General features: G+C 57.5%; 2 protein-coding genes across 3 annotated transcripts; one reads left to right on the top strand and one right to left on the bottom strand.

Annotated features, from left to right (window-relative positions):
- Window positions 1–1,128: 1,128 nt before the first annotated feature.
- Window positions 1,129–3,206, top strand: Gpr62 (G protein-coupled receptor 62). The gene has a single exon (XM_085689668.2). It carries the CDS (start codon window positions 1,460–1,462, stop codon window positions 2,534–2,536), a length of 1,077 nt encoding a protein of 358 aa, XP_085545794.1. The 5' UTR covers window positions 1,129–1,459; the 3' UTR covers window positions 2,537–3,206.
- Window positions 3,207–13,386, bottom strand: Pcbp4 (poly(rC) binding protein 4). 2 transcript variants are annotated; one of them, XM_048417355.3, is made up of 14 exons: window positions 13,186–13,386; window positions 12,811–12,919; window positions 6,845–6,989; window positions 6,687–6,710; window positions 6,556–6,588; window positions 6,223–6,339; window positions 5,864–5,995; window positions 5,592–5,720; window positions 5,250–5,324; window positions 5,045–5,089; window positions 4,907–4,970; window positions 4,745–4,797; window positions 4,489–4,658; window positions 3,207–4,079 (listed from the first exon to the last, which is right to left on the bottom strand). In XM_048417355.3, the coding sequence occupies exons 3-14, from the start codon at window positions 6,923–6,925 to the stop codon at window positions 3,791–3,793; spliced, it is 1,212 nt and encodes a 403-aa protein (XP_048273312.1). In that variant the 5' UTR covers window positions 6,926–6,989; window positions 12,811–12,919; window positions 13,186–13,386; the 3' UTR covers window positions 3,207–3,790. The 2 variants fall into 2 exon arrangements, with proteins under 2 accessions (XP_048273312.1, XP_048273313.1); XM_048417356.3 differs by lacking the exon at window positions 13,186–13,386 and having other exon boundaries at window positions 3,207–3,882; window positions 12,811–12,990.
- Between the last annotated feature and the right edge of the window lie 231 nt (window positions 13,387–13,617).

The raw sequence follows: 13,617 nt of genomic DNA, 5'->3' as shown, positions 1-13,617 counted from the left end.
TTGAGGTGCAGAAGCAAAGGCCAGGCCAGTTAGGAGGATGCTGCGGTGCTCTGGGGGGCAGCAGTAGTGGCAGGGAGGTACCGCGATAAGATCGAGATGAGATGTCCATGGATTCCCACGATCTTGGCGGACTGGACCGGGTGTAGGAGAAAGGACAGCTAGAAAGCTTGGAAGCCCTATTGTGAGGCGCAATTTGCTAAGAAGATTCTGCGAGGAGCCTGTTAGCGAACAGTCAAGAGTCCTGCTTCTGTTCAGGACACAGGATGTTTGACATGCACATTAGTCGAAGTCCTAGGGAGACTCAAGTCTGATTCAAGGAAGGAGGCGCTTCATTCAGACACCTAATAGGTTCTCCGTGTCTAGGTAGTTTTTGCCATAGGTGATTGTAACCTGATCATGTGCCCCTCTGGAGTTCAGGGCTTTCCTTGAGCCACCTACCGGGACGAGTGGGAGGTAGGGGTTTGGGAGAGTGGGGAGTAGGAATGACTCTGACTGGCCATGACTAAGGTTTTCGTGTTCGTTTTGTTTTTCTGAGACAGGTTTTCTCTGCATGAACAGCCCAGGCTGTCCTAGAACTCACTTTGTAGACCAGGCTGACTTGGAACACACGGAGATCCGCCTGCCTCTACCTCCCGAGCGCTGGGATTAAAGGTGTGCGCCACCACCGCCAGGCAGGACTGACTTTCATTTGCAGAGCTTATTTACTCCAGCCGCACGTTCTGAGGCTGGGAAGAGGTAGTTTCCTGAAGCACGCACGGGGTGCTTTTTAGAAGAGAGCTGGCTTGCCAGCAGAGAAAGTGCTAGACCAACCAAGCATCCGTTTTTTGCTAAGGCCTCCTCACGTCCACTCCACAAGGTGAGATGTAAGGTAAACTGACTGAGCAGTCGCTCCGTGCCATGCCCTGAGATTTTTTTTCTCCTTCCCTCAGAACTCCTGGGCGGGGGAAGCGGGTGGTCCAAACAAACCTAAAAAGTTTTCCTGACTGATTCCTTGAGAAAAGTACTGCTGTCCATGCGCCCCCCTCCCCCGCACAAAGCAGGGAAGGGTCTAGGTTCAGTAAGCTGTATCCTTGGGCAGTTTCACAGAAGAGCCTCTAGTCTCCAGCTGGCAGCTGCTAGGACCAAGGAGGCTGGCGCCAGGCCCTGCCCCTCCCTTACTAGCTGTGTGTATCTCCAAAGGACAGCATCAGAGTGACAGCCGGTACCATCTCCGCAAAGTCTGAGTTGCTGGAGCTGGGTTAGGGCAGGGGGAGAAAGCCGAGCCAGGCTCAGCCTTGCATCCACCCATAGGGCCTACCAAAACCCAGAAGAAGATCGCAGCCTGGGCGTCGGAGTCACCTCCTGGGCAGCCTACGAGGTGAGGGGTCCTGAGGAGCATGGGACAGGTTATGGGACTCCTGGAGCTGGAGGCTCCATTTCGCTCTCCCCATAGCAACCCCAGAGAAGCCTGAGCGCTCAGATGGCTAACAACACGGGGATAAGCGCCACCGAACTCGTGGGCTCGGTGGGGTTGATCCTGGCGATTCTCGTAGAGGTGGGGGCCGTGCTGGGCAATGGCACGCTGCTCGTGGTGGTGCTGCGCACTCCCGGGCTGCAAGATGCCTTCTACCTGGCGCACCTGTGCGTTGTGGACCTGCTGGCAGCCGCCTCCATCATGCCTCTGGGCCTGCTGGCCGGGCCGCCCGGGCTGGGCAGTGTGCCCCTGGACCCCTCATCATGCCGGGCGGCACGCTTCCTCTCGGCCGCTCTGCTCCCAGCCTGCACGCTCGGCGTGGCTGCGCTCGGCCTGGCGCGCTACCGTCTCATAGTGCACCCGCTACGGCCAGGCGCGCGCCCGGCGCCAGCGCTAGTGCTCACCGCCGTGTGGGCGGCGGCCGCGCTCCTGGGAGCGCTCTCCTTGCTCGGGCCACCTCCCGCGCCACCACCGGCTCCGGCTCGCTGCTCCGTCCTGGCCGGAGGACTCGGGCCCTTCCGGCCGCTCTGGGCGCTGCTGGCCTTCGCGCTGCCTGCCCTGCTGTTGCTGGCCGCCTACGGTAGCATCTTCCTGGTGGCGCGGCGCGCAGCTCTCCAACCCCCGCGAGGAACCCGGCTCCGCTCCGACTCTCTGGACAGCCGCCTCTCCTTCTTGCCATCCCTCCGGCCACGTCTACCCGGGGGCAAGGCGGCCCTGGCCCCAGCCCTGGCCTTGGGCCAGTTTGCAGCCTGCTGGCTGCCTTATGGCTGCGCGTGCTTGGCACCCGCGGCGCGCGCTGCAGCAGCCGAGGCGGCTGTTACCTGGGTAGCCTACTCCGCCTTCGCGGCTCACCCCTTCCTCTATGGCCTGCTGCAGCGCCCTGTGCGCTTGGCACTGGGCCGCCTCACTCGCCGGGCGCTGCCTAGGCCCCCGAAAGTCCGCATGCCGCAGGCCTGGCACCCACGGACACTCCTTCAGCGCCTCCAGGGGCTTCGCAAGGACCCTGCCCTGGGCCCTTCCGAGGCACCAGAACGGAACCCAGAACTGGCAGGACAGACCTCAAGTGTGCCAGAAGCCACTTGAGAGATTTCTCTTGCACTGGAGAAAGGAAGATGGGACCAGAGGGCCACATCTACCCCCTGCACAGGTCGTGGCAGGTACTCTGCCCAGACTGCTGACTCTGAAACGCGAGAGAGGGTGGAACTTAACTTAGTCTAGTGAGGTTTCTCAGGAACCTGATTCTGAGCCCAATATTACCTGTGTTTCTTTCCTGAGGACTCGGTTTTCCCATCTGTACCCTGTGCCATCTCCTAAGGACCCCTCCAGTGTAGGCTTTTTAAATTCATGGATACTCCCTGGCCCAGAGGGGAGAAATACAGGCATGGTCACAGAGAGGAGGGTTCTAAGAGCTCACAGCCAAAGGATGAGGGTCCGGGTTACAGCCACAGCAGGAGGAACCAGTGGAGAGACATTCAGAAGCTATCCCTGCCATCTGTGCCACGGAGACGTCGGACAATTGTACTCAAACTCATTACTCAGATGGCTCAGCAAACAGTATGACTGGTTTGGTGCTGAAGACAGGAGACTGAACACATGACCCCTGAAAGGGTCCTGTGATTTTACCCCAGAAGTGACGTGTGGAAGGGGCTGTGGATCAACTGGGGCTGGATTCACAGATTGTGGTTCTTCGGGGTTCCGGCTACACCCTTCCCCTGGAAGTTTTGTCACCCCAACAGCAGTATTATTTCATGGCTTTCTGGTCGCTGAGAATATTTATTCAAAAACAGGGATTGAAAAAACTGTACAGAGAATCTGCTGCTGAGACCTGGGCCCCTGCCCCAGGCCACACCCCCGGCAATAGGCAGAGCCCTCTCTTTGGGTTGCCCCCTGACAAGCCCAGCCAGTCTATTCCAGTCAAAAGGGTATCAGTGGAAGCAGCAGAATCTGCAGGGGATGAAGAGAAGCTTGGCCCCAGCCACCTCTCACTCTCCTCCAGTTCCCACTGGGGCAGTAGGCCAAAGGCCCAAAGGGATGGAGGGCATGAGCAGCCTCCCACCTCAGGGCACTAGAGAGGCCCTGGCCATTCCCGGCATCCAAGCATAGGTCTGAAGGGGTGGAGCCCCTGCTCTGGGGCTGCCATAGCTCCTAGAACCCAGGGCCAGAAACTGTCCCCTCTCTGAGGAGGAACTCCAAAGATGGAGCAGGGTAGGGGGTGCATCCATGCGTCTGGCATTACTGGCGCTTGAGACCCCATGGTAGAGTCTCCTTGGGCAGGAAGGACGTGGAGGCAGCCCCTGCTGGCGGTCCTGCCTGCCCCGGCCTGGGCCTCAGCCGGCCTCAGTAGGGGGAGAATTTCTGCCGTTCAGCTTTCTTGCTCCCATTGGCCGCTGCCATCTTGGCAGTGTAGGCCGCCAAGCCCGGCGGTGGCCCTGGGGAAGCAGGTGGTAGAGCCAAGAAGGGCACAGGCTTGAGGCCGATGAAGTTGGAGAGGGAGATGGCATAAGGTGTGCCCAGCAGGCCTGGGGGAGCTGTGGGCAGGGCCGTCAGGGGTGGCGAGAAAGGGGTGGGCAGGTCTGCGGGGGCTGAGCCAGGTGTCCCCCCAGAGGTAGACTTGGCCGTCTCTAGACTGGAGAGAGGGACACAGAGGGGAGATGAAGGGAAAGGTGGGGATGAGACAGGGGCCATGAGGTTAGCCAAAAGATGGGAGGGGAATAGATTGGAGAACAGTGGTATGGGGTGGGTGTGTTTCGGGCAAGAATAGGAAAGGTACAAAGGCAGGGAGGGTAGAAAATACAAGCAGATATAACTTGGGGTAAGAAGAAAACTAGGAAGGACCCAGGAAAAACCAACAGTGGGGAGACAGGACATGAGGAGTGGATACAGGAGTAGTAAATGAGGCAACATGAATGACTTAGGTAGAATAATACCACAGAAAAAAGAGAGGGGCTGAGGAGCAGCAGGGGATTGGTCCAGAGAGACAGGAGGTTATCCCTTCCTTCCCACCCATGCTCTCCCACTGCCTGCCCCATGCTCACCAGGCAGTGATGAGGTACTGAGCCAGGGCAATGGAGACGGGTGAGCCAGTGATGGTCACATGCCGCTCCCCAGCACCCTCTGCTTGGTTCCCAATCTTAATATGTGCCCCTGACATCTGCCGGATCTCGCTGATCTTGCTGCCCTGGCGTCCGATCACACAGCCAATCAGCTAGGGGGAAGGCACAATTTAACCCTGAGCAATGTCTAGGCCCGTGAATCCCTTCACCACCCTCCAGCCCCCCACCTTCTGCTCACATCATTAGGAACCAGGAACTCCTGCGAGCTGGTCTGTGTGCTGGGATCCAGTCCTGAGGCAGAAGAAGAGGACTGAGCATGGTTCTTGTTCTCTATGGGCCTCCCACGGCCACTGCAAGGAAAGCCCAGCCCCTCCTGCGTCCTTTAGCGGGAACTGCTTACCTGGCACCACACTGGCTGAGGCAAAGGGAACGGCGTGGCCTGAGAGCTGCTGGAGCTTGGTGACCTAGGTCAGAGAACAGGGTCAGAGGTTAGAGGGGGCAATTCAGGAAGGGGTGTCTCAGGCTGTGGGTCACTCACCTCTGCAGGGGCCACTGCTCCATACTGACCCTGGACAGAGAAACCCTGTGGGGGCAAAACGGTCGGAAAGGGAGCTGCTGTGACAGGCCAGATAATCACTCCCCGTGCCCTCCGCAGACCCCCCCAATTTTCTAGTCCACTCCCTCCTCCACCTTGATCCCCCTTCTCCAATAAGATTTCTAGCCTCTCCTGATGCTGCCCTCACCTGGTTGGCGGAGAGCAGGACAGTACCTAGGGAGAGGCTTGGATGATATGGGATGGTGGCTCCTTTGGGCGGGGACTAGAAGACACAAATTGAAAAGCTTTGTCGAGATCAGGTCTCCCCAAGAATCCAGTGGCCTTAAGGCATTCCCATGGCTTCCATGAAAATGTATCCCAGTGTGCCCTAAGCTTATAATCAGTACAGGCTTGTAGCTCTGCCTGCCCCACCCCACCTGATGTTACAGACAGAAGATCTGGATGGTGACAAGCACCTGGAGCCCTCTCCTGCCCTCCACCTGGCTGCCCACCCCCAATCCCCCATCCCACCCCTAACTCTGGGAAGTACCTCCAGAATAACAGCACATATCTGGCGCACACACAGGATGATGGCATCAGGCACCCCAGACACAGTGACAGCACGCTCGGTGGAATTGGGGAGCAGGTCCCCTGCCACCTGCACCTGAGCTCCCGTAGTCTACAAATAGAAAATAGTACCCACTTCTGTCGACTCCAGTAGCCAAGAGAAAGGGCAGCCCCGGAGCTCTAGTTCCCTCTCCCCTTGACGGGTAGAAGACATACGCCCACGGGTACACCCATGGGTGGTCTCTCTCTGCTTACCTCTCGGATCTCCTTGATTTTGGTGCCTGCCTTCCCAATCAGTGATCCACACTGGCTGGCAGGGATGACCAGGCGCAAGGTCACTGGAGGTCTGGAGACACTGCCACCATTTGCAGGAGCAGCACAAAGGTCCTGGGGCAGAGAGACAGTGAGTCGGCCATGTACACGCCTGCTACTCCCCCACCCTCCCTCAAGTACTTTTCTGAAGAGGGATAGGGAGAATGCCTCCTTCCTAGACCTCCTCCAAGAGAACATGGCCTTGGACTTGACCTTCCCTCCCCCATAGCCACTATCTGGAGACAGGGTCAGGTTTCTCACAGGCAGCCACCCTCAGACTCCCACCCCAGTTAGGCACGAACCTCATCCAGCTTGAAGGCAATCATGGAGACGGCGTGGAAGACGGCGGCTGTGGAGCCGGTGATGGTAGTAATCCGCTCAGGGCAGGAGCCCTCAGAGATGGTTATCCTGGCGCTGCTCTGCAGGTGTGGGACAAGCGCCGGGCAGCAGGCATCCTCCCCACTGTGGTGCCAGGGATCTGTCTGCCTGCCCCACTCACTAAGCCCCAGTCACTAGAAACTGGCATTCTTCTGGCCACTCAGTTATCCCAGGCGCGATGATTCAGAGGAAAGGATGGCCACCTCCCTTCCCTTCAACATCAGGGCCCTGGGCTCCTCCCCTGACCCCATCTTTACCTGCTCCCGGATTCTCTTTACAGTCTCTCCCTTCTGTGGGAGACAAAAACCAAGATTCCTATGTAGTCACCCCTTAACCAGGGCTGAGGCTCAAGTTGAGGGGAATATACAGAGCAGAACTGGACACCTACCTTCCCAATGATGCTGCCCACTTCCTGTAGAGATAACAAGAGTCGACTCAGATGGGTATGAATGTCCCAGGCTCAGCTCCTCCTGTCACTCGGGCAGGGAAGCAGCACTGAGACCAGACATGTGCTGCCCCAGGGCTCTGCCAGCCCCACCCACTCACCTTCCCGTGCATCAACATCCGCAGCGTGAGGGTGATGCTAAGCTCTGGCTCCTCCTCCAGCCCCGCATCTGAACTGCTCATTCTGTCAGGCGGGGCTGGGGCCACAGCGGCCTGGGAGTGTGTCCACGCTGTGGCTCAGCTGGCTCTGGACAGGGCAGCAGAAAAGAGAGTCTGAGAGGAGCCCTGCCACTGCTCTTACATGGGGACCACAGGGCCAGGCCAGCCAAACTCAAAGAGAAGGGAGATAGCCTGGGCCTTGAGTTCTAAATGTCCTTCTGACCAGTGTATTTGTGCGCTTTCTTTCTGGCTGTGTAATCCTGGTCACTGAAGCCTTCTGGGCCTCTGTCATCCAACCTAGAAAACAATTACCGAATCCTATCCTCTAAATTTATAGGAGTTTTAAAAAATGAGACAATCTTATAACAGACACCCAATTTCCCTTCCTCCCAAGTCTTGGAAAGATGGCAGGGAATTAGAGCTCACTGGTTGAATGCTTGTCTAGAATATATGTGGTCTGGAGGAGTTAATGAAGAACCACAGGACGGCTTCCTCCATCACTTGGAAGGGAAGATCCCTGTAGATTGAGCCTCCACTATGGAATCAAGGATAAGACCTTACTCTGGGCCAGGCACAGTAGCACAGGCCTATAAACCCAGGATGTACCCAGTCCAAGGGAGGAGGCTCTCATTCAAGGGTAACCTTGGCTATGTAGCGAGACCATGCTTCAAAAAAGGAAAGAAAAGTTTACCCTAAATATGAGGTACCTGCTTCCAGAGGCCAGGGCTGGCTGGCTGGCTGGCTGGCTGGCTGGCTGGCTGAACAATGGTGAAGAAGAGGCCAAAGAGGAAGCCAAAGCCTAGCAAAGGTTTGGGACAGGAGGCCCATAAGACAAGTTCCCAATGACTCGGGGTCATCAGAGGAGAAGGTCACTGCAGACAACATGAGGCATGATCTGCCCAACAATGACATGGGGTAAAGGTAGGCTCTCTCTCTACAGTGGTATTTCTGATCTCTTTCCTATGTTCTCAGAATGGCCCTGTGCACAGGAGGCAAGAAGGGCGAAGACCTAGAACACACGACTGTACCAGAAACACGGCTCTGGGGCTCCATTTTCATACACACCAGAGAGGATCTGTCTCCTTGGGACTGGGTAATGGATAATAGAGAAGGATTTGGTGGGCTGCAGGAATGTCAAGGCCATTAACTGGTGGAGCAAGGCCGAGCCTGAGATTAGCTACTAGGATTAGTTTAGCCGCCAACCCTCCCCACCCGACCCCTTTTCATGCCTCAACTTAATCCTGAACCTTAATCCTCCTCAGAAATCCTTCAGCAGCGGCTGTCTCCCGCCATGGTCCAGCCTTGATGGTGAACTCACTGGAGACTAGAACTTGAGGAGGACAATGGAACCAACTGGTGCCAATAGAGAATCTGGACCCAGACATCACTAACCATAGGAATTCTTTCTGCCTAGAAGGGTGTTGGGACAAGGGATAAGTGGTCCCCAATGGGACTACTTCGGAGGACTCAGGCCACCTTTGTCAGCCCTCTGTCCTATCCGGACATGAGGGTCCAGATTTCAGAGCTCTGCCCAAAGCCTTCCTCTGAATGTCTTGTGCCAGCCAGAGTTTGGGTATGGAGTGGTTAGAGAGTTCCCAACCTCGCTTTCTCTTGGATACCTGAGTGAGCCACTGTACCAAACAGCAGTCTCCTTTCCTCCTTGAATGGGGACAATCAGGATGGCAGCATTGTCTCCACATGTTTTTTCTCAGGTGTCCACTTCTTCCATTTGAGTTCAGCCATAGAACTCGCCACAGGGTGGAGACCAGCAATAGATTCGGGGCCTGTGTTCTTTGGGCATCCTGGCTAGCCATGCGCTGGCTGCCCTTGCTAGACATTCCCCTGGCTGCCTGCACTTCCCCCATCAAAGCGCCTGTGATGACGTGCATAGTTTCTGTCTCCCTGGACAGCCAAGCCTGGGAGCCCCTTAGAACAGGAGCCAAAGCTGCCACCTTCTCCTTGTGTCCCCAGGGCTCAGTTCAGAGCCAGGCTACAGAGGGTGCTCAGACATACCAGGGACAGAAGCAGATGAATTTGCGCCGCAGGAGGGTCTGTAACCTGCCCAAGGTCACAGAAAGAAGGGTGTAGTGGGAAGAATGGGGCCAACAAGCTACTGTAGGACCGGACCAGGCTCTATTTGGGGCCCATTTGTAGCTGTTCTAGTCTTGGTCTTTTGATCCTTTTCTGAAGTGGGATCTACACTGCGGTGGCCTGGGGAGCCTCTGCCTGGTCAGTGGACGTTCATCCTGTTTGGAAAACGCTGATGGCTTATCTGGGGCCGTAGAATCTTAAGCTCCAGAATTCCGTGGACTCTTAATTGGGTGACAAACTGGGAGATCTGAAAGCAGTCTTCCTAGCACTTCTTGTGATCCCAGGAAAAATGGACCGTGGGCGAAACTGTTAGTCTTGTTAGGAAGATGCCTAGGTCTGCAGCAGAGACCCACTGCCCCAAATTCAATAGGTGACCTTGGCCTTTCCTGGCCTGGACCTGGATTTACCCACCTGCACTGTTTGGGGAGTCAAGGTAAGGGAGGGTTGCTGGTATCTCCGTGAGCCTGTTCTGAAAGACCCTTGAGTTTTTCCTATCTTTTGGAAAGAAGGAGGCTCCTGACCCTCCTCCAGGCCCTTCTCCCAGAGTCCTAAGCATAAGTAGTCCCACTGGGCATTCATTACCAGATGCCCTGTTTGCACTGGGGTTTTAAGGAGTATCTTGCCGCTTCAGTCTGGTGGGGCCCCAGGTCTCTGCTAGGCCACCCACGTGGCAGCCACACATCATGCCACACTGACCTCCAGCTCACCTCTGAGGGTGCCCAGCCCCCTCTGGTCAGCAGAGCTCCCTGGCAGAACATCCCACTCTCAGACCAATCCTCTGACCTCGGTCCTTCCTTCTTTTGCTTCCCAGGACCCCTCCCCAGTCAAGTGCCTACTCCTTCTGAACCTGGCTTCCTGCCACTCCGACTGGAGGGGCTGGGGGGGGTGACAGCTGTGTAAGCCAAGGCTGCCCCCTTCCTGCCCCTCCCCCCAGCTGTCTCTCTCCTATGACAGCTGTCCAATCAAAGGGCCGGGGGGCTTAGGCAGCCCCCCCCCCCCGCCACATGCAGGGATCAAGTGTCCTCCCTGGCTTTGTTCTAGTGCAAGAACAATCCGGGGAGGGGAGGGTTCTGGGGCCAGTTGAACCAAGCAGGCTGTCCCGCCCCTCGGGGGATTCCCTCTGTTCAGTGTGTCTGGACCACTAGAGACTGCGGACCCACCTGGGCTGCAGAAGGTTGGGGGAATCCAGTCTCCAACTTCACCTCGTATCTCATTCCCACCTTAACACTCCTTAGTAGCCTCCTTCAACCCTTAATCCAAAAACAGTCAGGCTGGCCACACCCGATGATGCTAGGGAATGGTTAAGCATCAGGCATGGCAGGGTGTGGCAGGAGGGTGGCCACTAGGCCTTGGTGAGGGGGTTGGAGGCCTTGAGACCTCCTGGCTCCCTTATCCATCCTGTACTCTGGGCATGTTCACCCTGGCTGATTAGCCTGGTCTCCACAGAACTGCCCAGCATCCCCAGACCCATGGACCCATCTCAACCTTCAACCTCCCAGGATGGTCAATCATCCCTAGTTAAGAGGGAGGAGACGGGGGGGAGGGGGCACGAGGGGGAGGCAGACATGGAAACTAGGGGAGCAGTTGTAGACTCTGGTTCCTTGATTCAAGTCTGTCTGGTAAAGTGCCAGGGAAGAGGAACATAGAAGATGATAAACTGGTGGGTGCCAGAAATGCTGTACCCCCTAGAGTCACCCAAGAGTCTTCATGGCGGAGGGAAACCAAGGCAGGCTCAGGCCCTGCTCAGCGCTACTGTCTATCCAAGTTAAAAAAGCTCTCAAATTGCCATTCTCCATGCCAAAGACTATGCTCACTCTGCTATTTAACAACCATCCATGGATCCCCAGGACCCAAGGGATAAAACCTGACCTCGATGCACCAGCAACGGAGGCCTCCAAGGTCCAGTCACATCTCTGCCTCATCCCAGGCCACAAAATAGGTTTAGAACTTCAGACAGAGTCGTTGCCTAGCTGACGTTTCCAGCTTGAAATACTTATCCCCTTCACTCTCTGGCAAAAGTCTTCTCAAATGCCTCCTCCTCCATGGAGCCTTCCAACCTTTCAATTCGAATGAAATTTCTCTGGCCTCTGTGCTTCCCCCAAAGACACGGCTACAAGTCAAAAGAGGCCCGGTGGGCATTTCTGAGCCTATCTTTCTGCTACAGAAGAACAGAAAATCTGAAACAGGACCTGGCCCCAGGGAAGGGGGGAGTTAGGACTCACAGGCCCTGGAACACTAGAGATCATCACACCTTGGTGTGTCGGGGCTTTAAGCACATGGCAGAATCAGGACACGCCTGATCAGAATTCCAAGTTCCGGCCCAGCATCTCAGCCTGTTCCTGCTGGGTTCCCAGGCCTAGGGGCTCGCTCGGCTCGGCATGTTGCTGAAGGGAGGAATTTGAAGTTCTGAGAGACTAGAGTGGGTCCCCTAGCAGGGAGAGGAGCTGGTAGAAATGCTGTGGTGTGAGATGGGTCTCACAGCATTGAGGTGGGTTCAACCAATCACAACAAGAAAAGCCTCACCAATCAGGAGGTGAACCTGAGGCCTAGGGAGGAAGGGAGTTGTTTAGAAGGCTGCATAGGATGTGACAGGCAGGCCAGGAGAACCCATGGGTCCACCTGGACAGCCCAGAGCCCTTTCGGTCAAGAGCTAAGTAACGGTGATAGAGGCTAGAGGAGAACAGGGATGAGAGTAGGAGGGTGGACAGAGCCTGTCTGGGGCCATAGGGTGGGGCAGGCCAGCCTCTTTGCGGCCTGGGCCTGGCAGGGTGTGTGGGCCGCCCGCTCCCAGCCCCCCACCCTGAGCATGCAAAGAGAACAATCCCCTTGTGTTTGGGCAGCCTGAGCCTGCATGCTGATGAAGGCTAGGGGGTGGGGGCTGGGATAGGGGTGCTTTGAAAGTTGAGGGGGTTCCAGAACCTAGAGGGATAATATCCTCAAATGAAGAAACAATAGATCCCCCCTCCAGGTGCTTGCTCTGAGGCCACCAGGGTGACCCCCCCTGAACAGCCTGAGTCAGAGACCAACTCCTGACCAATGCCTGGGGTCTGAGAGCTCTTTACAAGGGGAAGAAGGGTCTCTGGGGACACATGCCTTGTTGGTGGGGCTTGGTGGGGACCCACAGCCACACATCATGAGAGAAGCGGTGTGAATGGACCAAGGTACATCCCCTTGAAAACCATTCCCTTGGGTGCCAGGATGGGGCGGGGCCCTGGGTGCCACAGGTCTCAAGATGGCGGGCCTGGTTTAGGAGAGTGAGGAGGTGGGCACCTCCCTCTCCTTGCCAGGCATGCATGAGGGCCAGGTTGAAGTAGGTAGCAGAGCCCCTTCACCTCCGCCCCCATCACTCAGGCCAAGAGCTGGAGATGAAGAGCCACAGGGAATGAGGGACCACTTTGTGCTCTCCATCCCGCCCCCCCTTGGCCTGGAGTCTGGCTCCTCCAAGGACTGCAGAGAATGGGAAGGGGTGTGTGTGAGCCAGGAGCTGCAGAGAATGGCAGATGAGAACAGAGATGAAGTAGAGCCCGAACCTGGGCCATGAGGTTCAGAACGAAGAGCAAGCTCAAAGGACAGAAACAGCGAATAGGATGGGAGCCTCAAACCTGGTACCTAAGGTCCACAAAATCCCTCCCTGAAGTGGGGTGTTCCCCTGGAAAACCAACGCCCCCCACCTGTGCAGGCCTCAGCCGAAATGGACAGGGACCGTGCTCCTCACAGTTCCCCCAGGATCGCGGTCGGTGCACACAGGAGCGGATCCCCCTCCCCAGCGAACCCCCAAACTTCATGGCCCGCGGTGCCCCGCCCGGCCCTCGCCTTACCTCGCTGGGGTTGTTCTGCGGCGGCGGCAGCGGCGGCGCGGCGGCTGGGCCGCTCAGTCCCACATTGTCCCCGGGAAAGGCGGCCGCTCACAACTGCGAGTGACATCAGCTGCGAACAATGAGGGGTTTGACAGGCGCGGAGCCCGGCCGGCCCGGAGCCCGGCTCCGCGCCCCCCCACCCCCACCCCCCGGCCCGCCTGGCCCGGCCCCGCCCCGCCCCCTCCCGGATCCGATTACAGCGCCGCGGGCCCGCCCCAGCAGCCCCAGTGCCGCAGCCGCCCGCCCCGCCCCGCCCCGCCCCGCTCCGCGCCGTCCGGCGTCCCGAGCGGCCGCTGCTTCCGGGAGGGAGCCATCGACCCTTCCCTTGCGGCTCACCAGGACCTGGGGATCCTCCCAGTGTGGCTCTCCCTGGGCCCGTCCTTCCCGCCCGGCGCTTCTGCCCAGCTCGCCACAGCCTTCATCTCAGCCCGGGCCGCGCCTCCCGGCTTCTGGCCCACGGCCCTCCACCCTGCCCGGGCTCTCGCTTCTTCGCCATCCTTCACTCTGGGGTCCAGCCCAACAAGATGGGCCACCTACAGCTTCCTCACTGCCAGGCCCTAGTCCGCCCAGGACAGGTTACCCGACTGGAGGAGGGGCCTGAGAGAGCGGTGTGGCCCTTAGCACCCTGTCCCGTGATTCCCCAAGTCTACTGCCAAATTCCTTTTGAACTAAGGGTTGTAAGGGACAGAGCGCCATTAAATCGTTTACTAGGAAGACATAGGAGTGTGTGTGCGTGTGGCGGGGGTGTGTGTGTGCTGAGCTCGCCCC

Source organism: Myodes glareolus, chromosome 4 (assembly GCF_982192425.1).
Source record: "Myodes glareolus chromosome 4, mMyoGla1.1, whole genome shotgun sequence".
Taxonomy (NCBI): Eukaryota; Metazoa; Chordata; class Mammalia; order Rodentia; family Cricetidae; genus Myodes; species Myodes glareolus.
The sequence above is the reverse complement of the archived record's forward strand: the minus strand, read 5'-3'. Positions and strand labels throughout refer to the sequence as shown.